This window comes from Tachysurus vachellii, chromosome 13 (assembly GCF_030014155.1).
Source record: "Tachysurus vachellii isolate PV-2020 chromosome 13, HZAU_Pvac_v1, whole genome shotgun sequence".
In the NCBI taxonomy this organism is placed as follows: domain Eukaryota; kingdom Metazoa; phylum Chordata; class Actinopteri; order Siluriformes; family Bagridae; genus Tachysurus; species Tachysurus vachellii.
In genome coordinates this window covers 15,239,528-15,253,766 of record NC_083472.1, presented here as the reverse complement: position 1 = coordinate 15,253,766, position 14,239 = coordinate 15,239,528, and the positions used below count along the sequence as shown (strand labels likewise).

The 14,239-nt window shown below is 36.7% G+C and overlaps 1 protein-coding gene across 3 annotated transcripts in view; it reads left to right on the top strand.

Moving 5' to 3' along the window:
- The first annotated feature begins 1,454 nt into the window (after positions 1–1,454).
- Positions 1,455–14,239, top strand: part of diaph2 (diaphanous-related formin 2) — a 206,663-nt gene continuing 193,878 nt past the window's right edge. For 2 of the 3 annotated variants that reach the window (XM_060885394.1, XM_060885393.1), the window contains exons 1-4: positions 1,455–1,571; positions 2,456–2,781; positions 10,724–10,756; positions 12,753–12,929. In XM_060885394.1, coding sequence (XP_060741377.1) covers positions 2,695–2,781; positions 10,724–10,756; positions 12,753–12,929 — 297 coding nt within the window. In that variant the 5' untranslated portion in view covers positions 1,455–1,571; positions 2,456–2,694. The remainder of the gene's footprint in view (positions 1,572–2,455; positions 2,782–10,723; positions 10,757–12,752; positions 12,930–14,239) is intronic. The other variant, XM_060885395.1, reaches the window with a different exon arrangement.

Genomic DNA, 14,239 nt, shown 5'->3' with positions numbered 1-14,239 from the left:
CCATAATCTCATCCATCCTTACATCAGCCATCGTGGCCATGCTCTTACATCCGAGCAGATGTTTTGCGTTGCCTTACGTTTCTTTGCAAACTGTAGTTTTGTGTATAACATCGGGGATGCAGAACATATTAGTAAGGCTACTGATTGCAGAGCGGTCAGGAAAGTGCGCCTCGCTCTTAAGCGCTTTCTGACCATTTTTGTGTTGTTTCCTGATAAAATAATACTGTTCTTCCAGTTTCACCTCTGATATTATAACAGTTGGGAATTTACTCTAAAATAGTTCTTAATTACTAACTACAAATTACATCTTCAACAAGTCTAATTAGATTAATGTAATAATTACTATCTCTAGAAAGTATTGGTCTACTTACTTATTAATTACTTTTTAAATCCCATATCAACCTCAACCACTTGAACAATAAGGAGTGACAAGAAATAAACAATATACAATTGCATGAATTATCCTTGAATTGAACAAAGTGTGTAACTAGAGGGAGAGGTTTACATTAAAAATATAACTTTTAAAGGTATATATATAAAGCATTTTTTAAATACACATTTTAAAATTTGATGTTAAATCCACTGTTTGATACAGCAGTGTTGCTTTTTTTTAAATACGTGTTCATATTCTCCATATGCTTGCATAAGCACTTCCGGTTCTGCTGACGAGAAATATGCAAACTTTTCTTTTGTCTGACGCTGTTGCCATGGTGACTCGTTATATCTGCGCTCCATTGATAATGGCTTTTTAAAGTTGCGGTGCACGCGCTTAACTCAGAGTCAGTCAACTTAGAGTTGATAAAACTAACTCTTTTCAGCTGTTCTGTAACCGAAAACTCAGAGTTTCCCAACTCAGGGTTTGTCAACTCAGAGTTCAAGTTTAAACTCAGAGTTGGTTAAACCTCCTTTCTGAAACAGGCCCCAGTAAACAGACGTCTGTTGACTATATTCACTTGCAAAATCACCGTAGACATTGCCGCCACTATGTCCTCCTATCTGGTCACTGTATACACCTTTATAATACCCTCTGTATTTACCATCGTAGCCTCCAGCATAGTGTCTGTAACGACCTCTTCCGCCATCGAAGCCATTTTGAGTTCTTTCCATTCGGCCGTCTCCAGCCGTTGCTATTTTTTTTTTTATCCTTCTGCCGTATTTCCTATATTTTATAAGCACTGAAAAACCATGTCTACTGAAGTAGAAAAAAATACTATATATATATATATATATATATATATATATATATATATATATATATATATATATTATAACTTATTAAATTAACTTAATCAATAGGAATTGCATAAGTTGTGTTTAAAGCTGGCATGACATGGTCCGTGTTCTTTAAGAACAAAGTCGACTCATCAGCTAACTGTGATATTACAATTTCTTTAAGCTTACGAGTTATTGTTTGTACCTTTTAGGACAGACTTCCGTTATTTTCTTGGGAAAGAGCCTATTGAAATCTTTTACTTCCGTTTTGTTGGAAGACCGTGAATCACGGGACCGCGGAACCGCGAATCAGAAACATCAGCAGGCGGAACAATGGTGGGCCTCTTTTGACTATTATGGTACGCTCTGGATTATATTATCATGAGTTGTTAATATTTTGTTTTGGTATATTTGTTGTATTACGCGTGTCTATAAATACTGAATACACGCTTGGGATCGTATTTGTGTGTGGAAGTATAGCATTTTCATGTGTTCAAAACGACCGGTCGCATAACGACGATTGGGATTCTCCCATAACCGGATTCGGTCACGTTAAGGAAAAAAGAAGCAACAAACAAATTCAAGCTACTAGTTAACAAACCGATAAATTTACTATCAACTATCTAACTAACAAATTTACTAACCCATCTCGAGTCAACCCGTATACTTGAATCGGTTATCTTTTTTAAGTTTTAACTTTTTGTAAACTGCTTTGCGTGTTACATGATAGATACATTCAAGACTTTTATTCTTTACTAAGGACTATATTAGAGATCAGTGGTATCATTGCAAAGCATAAAATCATGCAGAGCCAGAAGCTTTGGCTAATGCTCACAGCAACTTTCAGAGTGGCATAAAATGTGATCTGTCATTTTGAGATGCTACTGGGAAGGTCTATAACCGGGATTTTCCTTCACAACCGTCTTATGTTTAGAACAAAGGGAGGCCCTAACCAGTATTAGCAGAATATTCCTATTAAAGTTCTGAGTGAGTTTATTTAGTACATTACAGAGATTAAGTTTTCTTCTAAAGAGTGTTTAAATAACCTAACCACACATAAGCGTTCTGTAAACTTATGTGCGTGTTGAATTTCAAGATGTACAAGTTGTTCAACATGTCTAAAATGACAAACATGAAGCTTAAACTACAACTTAGTTGTCTGGTTATTTTCTTAAAACACTTTCATAACATTCATATGTGCCTACTATATACTATAAGTATACTATACTTATTCTCTTGACAGATTTCCCAACGCTGAATTTGTAGTGCTGACCTGGTCAAGGCTGCATTTGGAGACATCTGCATTTGGAGATATTTTATGGGGCATTATCAAGATTTGCATCTGTTCATAATGTGGAATAATCATTTGGAATTTATATGGAATGGATTTTGAACTGAATTTTCTTTTAAAGTCCACAAAACTGTTGATTTTGTAAGTAGTGCAAGAAACCTAAACATTTGAATTGGAGCTTTTCCTCAAAAATGGATCAGCAAGCGAGTGGTATGGAGGAGCCCACTAAGCACCCTAAAAAGAAATCAAATGAGGATGATAGCAAGAACAAAAAGTTGGTATGTACATTTAATATTTTTTGTAGTGTACTGTCTTAGAACTTTGTTATAACTGTGATATTTCAACAGGTGATTTGATGGGGTTAGGCAGTCGGTTAACCTGCCTTAGCTCTAGAATTCTGTGCTGTGTATCTAGCTGTAATTTATAGTAATATTACAGTATTTACAGTTTTACATACAGTACACAACCATACATAGTACAACATGTAGTGAAATGCTTTTAGACTATCCACATCATAAAAGTAGAGATAATAAGAATAAATGAGTACAATGGAGAATTAAAAAAATAAATAATAATTCAATTTCAATAAAAAATATAATAAAAGAATTAACTATACAGTTGGGAAAGGGAAATGGTAAAAAATATATAAATGTATATATGGATCAGCATTAGAACAGTATGACTAGTGAGAGTAAAATGAAGATATATGCAGTATAAAGCACTATGTTACACAATAAATTCCAGTAGACATAGTGTGAGTTAAGTATACAGAAAAATTTGAGGTTCCAAATATTGTCCTGGTTGAAGGCCTGCAGGAAGAAGCTCCTTGCTTATTCTCTCTGTGTTTGCCTCCAAGGAGTAGAAGTGCTCTCCTAACCTGCAACAGAGAGAAGAGTCAATTGTTGGATTACAGAAGTCTTTAACTATCTTCCTGGTCTTGCTGTAGATCAACTGCAGGTTGGGGAAGTCAGTGCTGATGGTGTTCTCAGCTGATCACTCTACTTTCTGTAGAGCCCACCGATAGAACTCTCCTGGATCCACCAGGATGAGCTATGGGAAAAAGGGAAGCTGGTGGAGGCAGTGCGATTTTTTTTTTTGGGTGATGTTTGGTGTGACTTGTTTATAACAGAATGAACCCACAATATTCTTGTTTCAATTATTAAAAAAAACGTAAAAATAAAAAAGTAATAAAGTAAGTAAAAATGCAAAAAACGAGTATTTATGCAAAAATGCAAAAAGGAGTATTTAAAAGTTTACCGCATGCAGCTGACAAAAAATCCACCTTTGTGACTGACACACTTCCTGGGGCCTGTTGGTGGCGCTATACCCGGGACTCACAATAAGCACATCGATGCGATCGGAATCCTTGGCCGAACATACACACCGCGTGTCATCACAATAAGACATTTTTTGCTTTAGATATTAGACACTTTCTATTTCTCTGAATTCGCCATAACTTTGTCGCCTCGCCATGGCAGCACCGTTCGAGATATCAAAAATCCCTTCGCAATTTAGCAAGTGCAATATCTCTGCATCATGTTCACCCCGTTTGATGTCAATCGCATGAATTCCCTAGGAGGAGTATTTAAAAGTTCACCACATGCAACTGTTGTGACTGACACACTTCCTGGTGCCTGTTGGTGACGCTATGTCCGAGATTCACAATAGGCACATCGATGCGATCGGAATCCTTGGCCGAACATACACACCGCGTGTCATCCCAATAAGACATTTTTTGCTTTAGATATTAGACACTTCCTGTTTCTCTGAATTCGCCAGAACTTTGTCGCCTCGCCATAGCAGCACCGTTCGAGATATCAAAAATCCCTTCGCAATTTAGCAAGTGCAATGTCTCGGCATCATGTTCACCACGTTTGATGTCAATCGCATGAATTCCCTAGGAGGAGTATTTAAAAGTTCACCGCATGCACTTATAAAACAATCCAAAATGGCCGACTTCCTGTTGGGCGGAGCTCATAGTTTAGAGCGCGAAAGTTGTTCGGGTCGATGAGATCTATATGCGTACCAACTCTCGTACATGTGCGTACATAATTGCCCGATCTGTGCACCAATGTTTGTTTTTGCATTACAGGGGGCGCTACAGAGCCCCCCTGCCACGCCCGTATTCCAACCTTTGTCCAATCCTAGTGTCGCACGACTCTGACGTGTGTGCCAAATTTCAAGAGTTTTCGAGCATGTTAAGGGACCCCAATTGGCCAATGTGTGGGGGAAAAAAAATAAATAAATAAAATAATACTCCCGAGGAAAAACAATAGGGCTTCGCACCATTCGGTGCTCAGGCCCTAAATATTGCTTTGAATACTATTGTATTCATAATAGTAATTTTGTCTTTTAGAATGTGGTTAAAAGTCTGTTAATGGTGAAACACAAGAAAAATCAGTACAACACAATATACCACTTTATTACAAACACCTGTATACCTGCATATTCATGCAGTTATCTAATTAGCCAATTATGTGGCCCCACACAGTGCACAAATCCTGCAGATACAGGTCAAGAGCTTCAGTTAATGTTCACATCAATCATCATTATGTGGCATGTATATTGGTAACAAAAGAACTTGAATCTCTGTGAAGCGATATCTTAGGAAATTACCCACATGGATATAGTAAATAATCATTCTTTGCAAATATGTTGAACAGAAAAGCATCTCAGCATACACAAAACATCAATCCTTGTGGTGGATAGGCAGATGTCAACATTGAGTTCCACTGTAGACATCTACAGCAGATGTCAACATTGAGTTCCACTCACAATTAGAAATTAGAAAAAAGAAACCTCTTGTCCTTTTCTTTAGCTATCGACTTTTGGTGACTCTTGTGCCTATGATAGCCTCAGATCCTTGGCCATTACTGACTGGAGTGGAACCGTTTTTTGCTGTTGTAGTACCTCCACCTCAATGTTTGATGTTTTTTGCATGATGAAATGCTTCTCTGCCTACCTGGGATGTAATAGTGGTTATATGAGTTATTGTAGACTTTTTGTCTGCTCAAGTCAGTCTGGTCATTCTTCTCTTTTCTCACTCAACAAGGTGTTCTACCTGCAAACCCTCCACTCACAGGATGTTTTATGTTTTCTTTTCGCACCATTTTCCCCCATCATTCTGCATAAATGAGAAGGTTGACAGGTTTTCCAATTAAAGTGGACAGTGAGTAGATATGAGAATGACAAATAATTGCAAATGTAGTAAATGACTGACAGATCACTGGAGTTGAATAAACAGCAGCAGCAGGCTTTTGTCATGCATACATACATGATAGCACAGTGAAATTCTTTTCCACATATCCCAGCTTGGAAAGGAAGTTAGAAAGGTCAGACAGTAGCCATGATGTGGCATCCATGGAGCAGAGGTGGTTAAAGGCTCAGAGGCCCAACAGTGGCAGCCAGGTGGTGCCGGGGCTTGAACCCTGACCTTTTGATAAGTAACCCAGAGCCTTAACTATAATTTTCAATCCCATATCACAATTATCAATTTAATTGTGCAGACAGAAATAAATACACGTTTTTGTATATCTTAAATGATATATTATATTTTATGTTTATTTTGCTTATGAAATATTATCAGCAAATTTGTGTCATATTACTCAAGACAACAATAAACATTCTCATGCTTAGTAGGCAGCTGTTCGGGTAATGTTATATAAAATGGGCAAACAACTATATGAATCATATTCGTTATATCGCGTTAATATATAACGTTATATTCGTTATTCGTTATAACTAGCATGCCAACATGGAAGAATCTATTAATTAAGAATCTATCAGCACTGTTTGATGTTATTGCATATACAGTCCCCTCCTAAAGTCTTGGATTGGAACGGTCAATATTTGTATTTTTGCTATACACTGAAGACATTTGGGTTTGAGATCTAAAAATGAATGAGTGATATATCAGACTTTCAGCATTCATTTCCTGGTATTTAAATCTAGATTTGTTTAAACGATTTGTAAAATGGCACCTTTGGTGGTGGACACCATGTTTTGATGAGCAAAAGTATTTGATCAGATGGTCTTCATGTCAATGAAAGTAAATAACACTTTGCATTTGGTTGCATATCTCTTGTTGCATCAGGCTGGAGACCCTCTAACATCAGCAGACTGTTGAATTGTTCTTTACCTAGCTTGTACCACAGCTTCTTTCAGTTTTTTGTTTTGGGGATTTCTCCCATCAAAGTCCCTTTTTGTGTTGGTAGTGTATTTCGAGTCATTGTCTTGCAACATGTTGCAGATTGTCTCAAGTTAATTGATTGTATTTCTTTTAAAAATGCCAGATAGAATGTTTCTATAGGATCGGATTGGATCAGATTTTTTTCTTTATTCACAGTTTGGCCTATTTATCACTTTGGTAGAGGTTAATTTTGGTGCAGAACTTTTGTATTTCTTTGCAATTTCCAATCTGGCTTTTTATTCTTACTGCTGATTAATGGTTTACATCTTGTGGAATGTGATGTATTTGTAGTCTTGAAGTCGTCTTTGAATGGTGGATTGTGATGTCACAGACGTCAGTGACTGCTGTTTTGAGGGCTTTTCTTCATAGTTTCTCATTGTTTACAGTGCTGTTATTTTCTTTGCTTAAATGTCTGATGTTTGATGCCTGATGTCTTCGTTGCAAATTGTTCTTGCCATGCCCAGTGCTTGTGCTGACTGATTTTCCTTTTCCCCCTCAGCTTCAGAATAGTTTGATTTTCAAGAAAGCCTTAAATTTGCTCTACTGTTTCATAGTCATCTTTTGATCTCAATCCCAAATGTCTTTAGTATATAGCACGCACAACTGAATTGCCATTTCTGTTCCTACCAGTATTTTGGACGGGACTGTAATTGTGAAAGAATAGGGTAAACATACCTATTAAGCTCACCAAATCTACTTTAGGATGTTTTGGAGCACAAGACATATTTATGATAAAATATGAATATCATACAATAAAATGTAACTTTATTTCAAATGAATAAAATATTTAAATGAAGATATTATTCAATAAATTCAGAAAGACTGGCAGTGCATAATGGGTACAGTTTTGTACCCTTTAAGCACACCCCTGTTCCAATTAAGCTCACAAGACGTTTTATTAAATATTGTTCATGTTAAACCATTTGAGGTGCAAGTAGTCAATAACAAAAACTCATTACATTCATTCAAACATTTTTAGTTGAAGCTTTTTGAACCTCTTTGTGCAAGGTCCTTTTCCACATTGTATATGTTCTGTCGTTTGTTCTTGGCTCTTTACTCAGAAGAATTCTCAGACTTTCTGAAAGTCAATCCTGGATGGTGTCTGGAGCTACCAGTCATCTATCACCCACACTGAGTTGTTATACACCTTGTAACAACAGTTCAGTTTGTCTTAATTTAACCTAGTCTTCCTGAAGACATCCTGAGATCTCCCTTTCTGTCTCTGCATTCAGGTAAACACACCTGATGTGCCTCAACACTGATGTGCTCTTTTAGTCTCTGGGTCAGAGTTTTCCTGTCTACTACAAACTTCTTGGACAGATATGCCAGGTTTCTGATGACTGTCTCTATGTATAGACGACATGCCTCTTTCATCTTTGGGCATGAACTATAGTTAATCCTTGCTTTTCTCATCTTATTAATTTAAAGATGAACTTAAAGTGACATCCGTCAGTGAATAAAGTCTGTTGATGAAATATTTACATTTACATTTGCATTCAATGTTAGTGAGCTTAAATGGAGCAAACTGAGATTAATTAGCAAACCAGCATTTTTCAAATTAAAGATATTACATTTTACACTGCTCAAAAAAATAAAGGGAACACTTAAGCAACACATCCTAGATCTGAATGAATGAAATAGTCTTATTAAATTCTTTGTGCTGACAACAAAATCACACAAAAATTATCAATGAAAATCAAATTTATTAACTCATGGAGGTCTGGATTTGGAGTCACACTCAAAATTGAAGTGGAAAAACACACTACAGGCTGAACCAACTTTGATGTAATGTCTGGGGAATGGGCCGGCCAGTCCATAGCATCAATGCCTTCGTCTTGCAGGAACTGCTGACACACTCCAGCCGCAACCGCACTGGCATATGGTCTCACAAGGGGTCTGAGGATCTCATCTCGGTACCTAATGGCAGTCAGGCTACCTCTGGCGAGCACATGGAGGGCCCTCCAAAGAAATGCCACCCCACACCATTACTGACCCACTGCCAAACCGGTCATGCTGGAGTATGTTGCAGGCAGCAAAACGTTCTCCACGGCGTCTCCAGACTCTGTCACATCTGTCACATGTGCTCAGTGTGAACCTGCTTTCATCTGTGAAACGCACAAGGCGCCAGTGGCGAATTTGCCAATCTTGGTGTTTTCTGGAAAATGCCAAATATCCTGTGGCCGTTGGGCCCTCATACCACCCTCATGGAGTCTGTTTCTGACCGTTTAAGCAGACACATGCACATTTGTGGCCTGCTGGAGGTAATTTTGCAGGGCTCTGGCAGTGCTCGTCCGGTTCTTCCTTGCACAGAGGTAGCGGTCCTGCTGCTGGGTTGTTGCCCTCCACCAGCCTCCTCCACGTCTCCTGATGTACTGGCCTGTCTCCTGGTAGCGCCTCCATGCTCTGGACACTACGCTGACAGAGACAGCAAACCTTCTTGCCACAGCTTGCATTGATGTGCCATCCTGGATGAGCTGCACTACCTGAGCCACTTGTGTGGGTTGTAGACTCCGTCTCATGCTACCACTAGAGTGAAAGCACCGGCAGCATTGAAAAGTGACCAAAACTTCAGCCAGAAAGCATAGGAACTGAAGTGGTCTGTGGTCACCACCTGCAGAACCACTCCTTTATTGGGGGTGTCTTGCTAATTGCCTATAATTTCCACCTGTTGTCTATTCCATTTGCACCACAGCACGTGAAATTGTCAATCGGTGTTGCTTCCTAAGTAGGCAGTTTGATTTCACAGCAGTGTGACTTGACTTGGAGTTACATTGTGTTGTTTAAGTGTTCCCTTTATTTTTTTGAGCAGTGTATTTAAAGGAGATGATTTCACAACATAAATAACCTAGATGATTGACTAGGTTTATACACATATAATATGAACTAATAATATTGAAAATATCTTTTAAATAATACTTTTTTGTTGATTTTGACACTGGTGCTATGTGGTTTTCGTAGAACTGTACCCTTTAAGCTTACCTTACAATAATATGAAAGCGCTGCCAAAGAGTGATAACACATGAGTATCCATATCTGAGTGTGCAGTTGTTGGCATAGAATTACAGGGGTTATGCGGTTAAATCAGCTGGTTAAAACATCAAGGAGAATAATACATATTTTTTTCTTTATATAATCTAAGCTCAAAGATGGTAATGTGCTTAATGGTACGTTAATAGGTACTTTTACCATAATATCTTCCTTGACACTGTCTTCACTGGATTAGTCAAAAGAAACCTAGGTGAGTTGCAAAGGCGGACACTACTGTTCCACAGTTTAAAGAAATTGTGTGCTGAAAAGATCACCAATTAGACAGTCCAGGCGGAGATATTCATGCAGATGGCATGCTAAGAGTAGGTCACCGTAATATAAGCAGAGCACCAGCTTAATGAAAGAATACACCTTATCATTCTTGGAAAAGACCACATTGTGACACTTTTAGTCTGACTCTTTCATAAGAAGGCATGACGATATCTATCTATCTGTCTATCTGTCTGTCTGTCTGTCTGTGCATAATTCTGGTGAGTGTTTATAATACAAACTTTTTTGTATGTATTTTTTTGTGTGTATGTGTTGTTTTCAAGTGAAATGCTAGTAGTGACACTGATTGATAAATGTGATTGTTAGCAATCAGTAGTAGGATCGCCTAACTGGAGACTTTATGCATACCAACTTGTCTTAATGAAATTGCTGTGTATGTGTAGAGAGCAGTATGTTAAGTCTTTAGATTATGTTGCGTAGCTGCCATCTAAACATTACAGTTTTTTTTTTTAATATTACCTGCAGATGATACAAAATTATTTGTCTTTAAATAATTTGTCACACACTGAAGAGAGGTGGTGATCAGTGGCTAACAGAGATTACATGAATTTTCACCCGAACTATATGACAGATGCATTTAAAAGCTTATGTGGAAACTATTTAAATTTGTGTTATTTATGTGTGTTTTTGTGTATCATTTGCCCTTTTTGGGCACATAGAAATGCCTGTGATTACTTTGGTCTCATTTCTGTATTCCCTATTCCCTTTAACAGAACATGCATATTAAAACATTGGCTGATGACATGGTAAGGTGTTTGTTGTTTGATTTTTCTATTTTTTTTATTTTTTTCTATTTTACTTGTTTTTCATTTCTTTATAACTACACATGGCATGCTTTTTACAAACTGGAGAGATCAATGCAAATACCTAAAGCTTGATTGTTTAACTCAGTCCAATTTAATACTGGGAAATTTGATGACCACATTGTACAAAAAGTTTTTTGTTTATGTTTATTATTCATATGGTCACATCTCAGTGCTGTGTGTGTGTACAGCCCCTTTTGACTGCAGTGGAATACAAAACCAAATCTCATTATTTTGCTATAAACTCAAGACACTCGAGTTTTAGATCATGATAGATCACAATTTCAGCTTTTATGTCCTGATATAAAAATCTATATTTTTTAAACATTTTAGGACTTGCCACCTTTTGTTTGATTAAACCCATAGGCTATACAACAACTTGGAATGTTCTGAATTGTCCTGAAACCATTGGTGTCCTGATTAGAACCAAACTAGTCAGCCAAGGAAAACAGCTGTGAATAAAAAAAACAAAATCAACAAGATATCAAAATACCAGTATCACACCTATGAGGTCATAACCCAAGATGTATATCACTCATGAGCAGTACTTATCAGGAGGCCAGATTTTAATTTGCAAAAAAATACAGAGACCTGAAACCACAATTACGATGTTTGTCATCAGTTGCAGTTGTTATCATTGGCCAACCTGTTTGATGTTATTAGTGCACAAAAGTGGTTTTATTTTATTTTAAACACTCTAGATTGTTGTATTGGTTATGCTTAATGCTTGTCATGTTGCAGCATTTTCGATCATGTGAAAAGTGTGTGGCATCAAACAAATGGTGCCATGTTCTATGTTTTTAAATATCTAGATATAGAATATCAGGATATGAAAGTCCTGATCTATTATCTTATAATCATCAATCAGCTCAGTCCCAGGTGTCTTCCATACATAGCAAAAACTGGAGAATTGGTCTTTCCTTTCCAATGCATTTAGAATTATATATGTAGATTGAGAAATATATGAATAGAATATACTCTTGCAATTTCAATTACATTTTTCTAGCAGCAGTTTGTTGTGATTATTTATTTATTAATTTTTTACTTTTTTTTAACCATACAACCATGTTCAGCTTCAAAACATTGAACACCATGCAGACTATTTTTCCAACTAACTGTACTTACACTTTCTTACTATTTCTTACATTCTAACTCTAATAGTCATGCCGTTCTCTTCCATGTAGTCATGACACATTTTTAGCGTTTGTCTGTATATTGTTACTGTTGCTTTACAAAATGCAGTGGTATTGTCTTACCTGACTTAAGGATGACATGGTATAGAATGATATTTTTCTGTATAACGTAAGCATGCAGGTACAGTTAGATACATAAGTATTTGTACGTCGAAAATAATTTTATTTTAGCTGTTGTATTATTGTATATTAGAGTTGAAATGCTCAGATATGGATGAACAGTGTAGGAATTACAGGACTGTATAACAACAAAATGAACAATATCTAAATATTTAAGGGAAATGTTAAGCATTGTTAAAATCTTCTGATGTTTTCCCATATACTAACAGTGTTTCTCTGTATTTTGCCTGAATGGTTTAAATGGATATTTTTGTTTTTCATGCATGTTTGTGTAAACTCTAGAGACTGTTGTATCCAGAAAATCACAGATTATACATTTCTGATGTACTCAACCCAGACTATCTGGCACAATTATGCCATGGTCTGGGATCACATTTTTTTGGTGCTCAATCTGTTTTATGATGTTTGACTGTTGATTGAGACTCGTGTACCTGTTTTGTTCTGCTGTCACATTAAGTAATTGAATAACTACTGTGTTCCTAATAAAATTGGATAGGCATGTGCAGTTTTCAGTATAGCATATAGTAATTTATAGCATAAAATAGACTGCACTTTACTTAGTATATAACCATTTTCTTTAAGACAACACTTTGTTTGATTAAATTTGACACAACTCTTCCCTACAGCTTGACAGGATTACAAGCTTTCGAAAGCAAGGCATAAAGAGGGAGAAGCCCTTTATTCAGCACCCAACAGACCCCATTTCCACACATACTGAGCTACCTATACCACAGCCCCTTTTTGATGAACGCTCACTGGACCTTTCTGAAAAAGAGATTGTTGACTTGTTTGAAAAGATGATGGTAAGTTACAGTTTATTATTACTACTGTTACTATTTATTGAAACAAAATAATAGAAAAGTCAATAATATGTACTTGTACAGTGTGTTTATTCCTCAGCAGTATCTAACACTAGCAGTTCTTTTTCACCTTGAGTGGTGTTATTTAATCTGTTATTTTCACCTTGAGTGGTGTTATTTAATCTGTTATTTTAACCTAAGGTGTCTCACTCCCTCTCCCCATTGTTCTTTCTCTGTGACTTTTTTTAATATAATCTGCCTTTATCCCTGTTTCAATCAACTAAATCTGGGTGCACTGCAAATTGGTCTTACTGCTTACCTTTCATTTGTTGGCCATCAAATGTGTGATCTAAATGTTAAGCTATGTTAATTGTCATTGATTTGTTTGCAACCAAATTAACACCCTTACATATACAGTAGGTATCATGTTTCACTTGGCCATTAGAGGTGTTAAAGTATGACATTAAACAGTGATTTATTCAGGTAGGGGGTGTGAAAAAACAGCTGGTTGTTTTGAAACTCAAATGTGAAATGCTGACAGTTTTAAGAATGAAGTGTTTCCCTGTGTCAATTATTAGACTGTTTGTTTTATGTCTCGTTCATGAAATTGGATCCTGTAGTTAACAGGGCCTATGGAGTTTGAGTGTTTGGCATGTTGAGCATGTGTGCTTCAGTGAATTATTGTACTTCACTATTGGGGATTATGTGTGAAGTATAACTTGCAATGTAAGTGATGACACAATAACAATATAGGATCCCATATTTTTTATTTTTTCACCATAAGACAAGCATGCTCATGTTCTATTTTGAATGAATATAATGTAATTTTTTAACTGTTGATTAAATCACAACCCACCCCAAGAGACAAATTCTTAAAGATATGCCTGCAGTCATACAATCTGAAGATTGTCTCCACAGATTATAAGTCATTCAAATGCTAAACCCTACATTCTGTTTTGGGGAAAACATGGAAGGTTCGGACCCCTTGCATCATTAAGCAAAATTGCATGATTATATTAGTTTAACTTGTAGGTCAGATTTTAAGGCAGTATACACATTGCAAAATGTGTTTTGCACAATTTCTTATTTCTTAGACATCGGGCTTTAAGAGTTTAAAGTACACAAATTTTTGTAATATTGTTTTCAGTGTACATGCTGTCCCTGTCTTCTGCGTGCAAGAATATCTGCTGTTTTTTTTGTGTTTAGGTTTGTTTGTATGTAGGCAAAAGGATGGAGGTGTTATCAGCTTTACTGAAGAAGGCAGGATAGTGGGTTGGGTTTGTAGCTATGTGTGAGTGAAGTGTAGCAGTGGC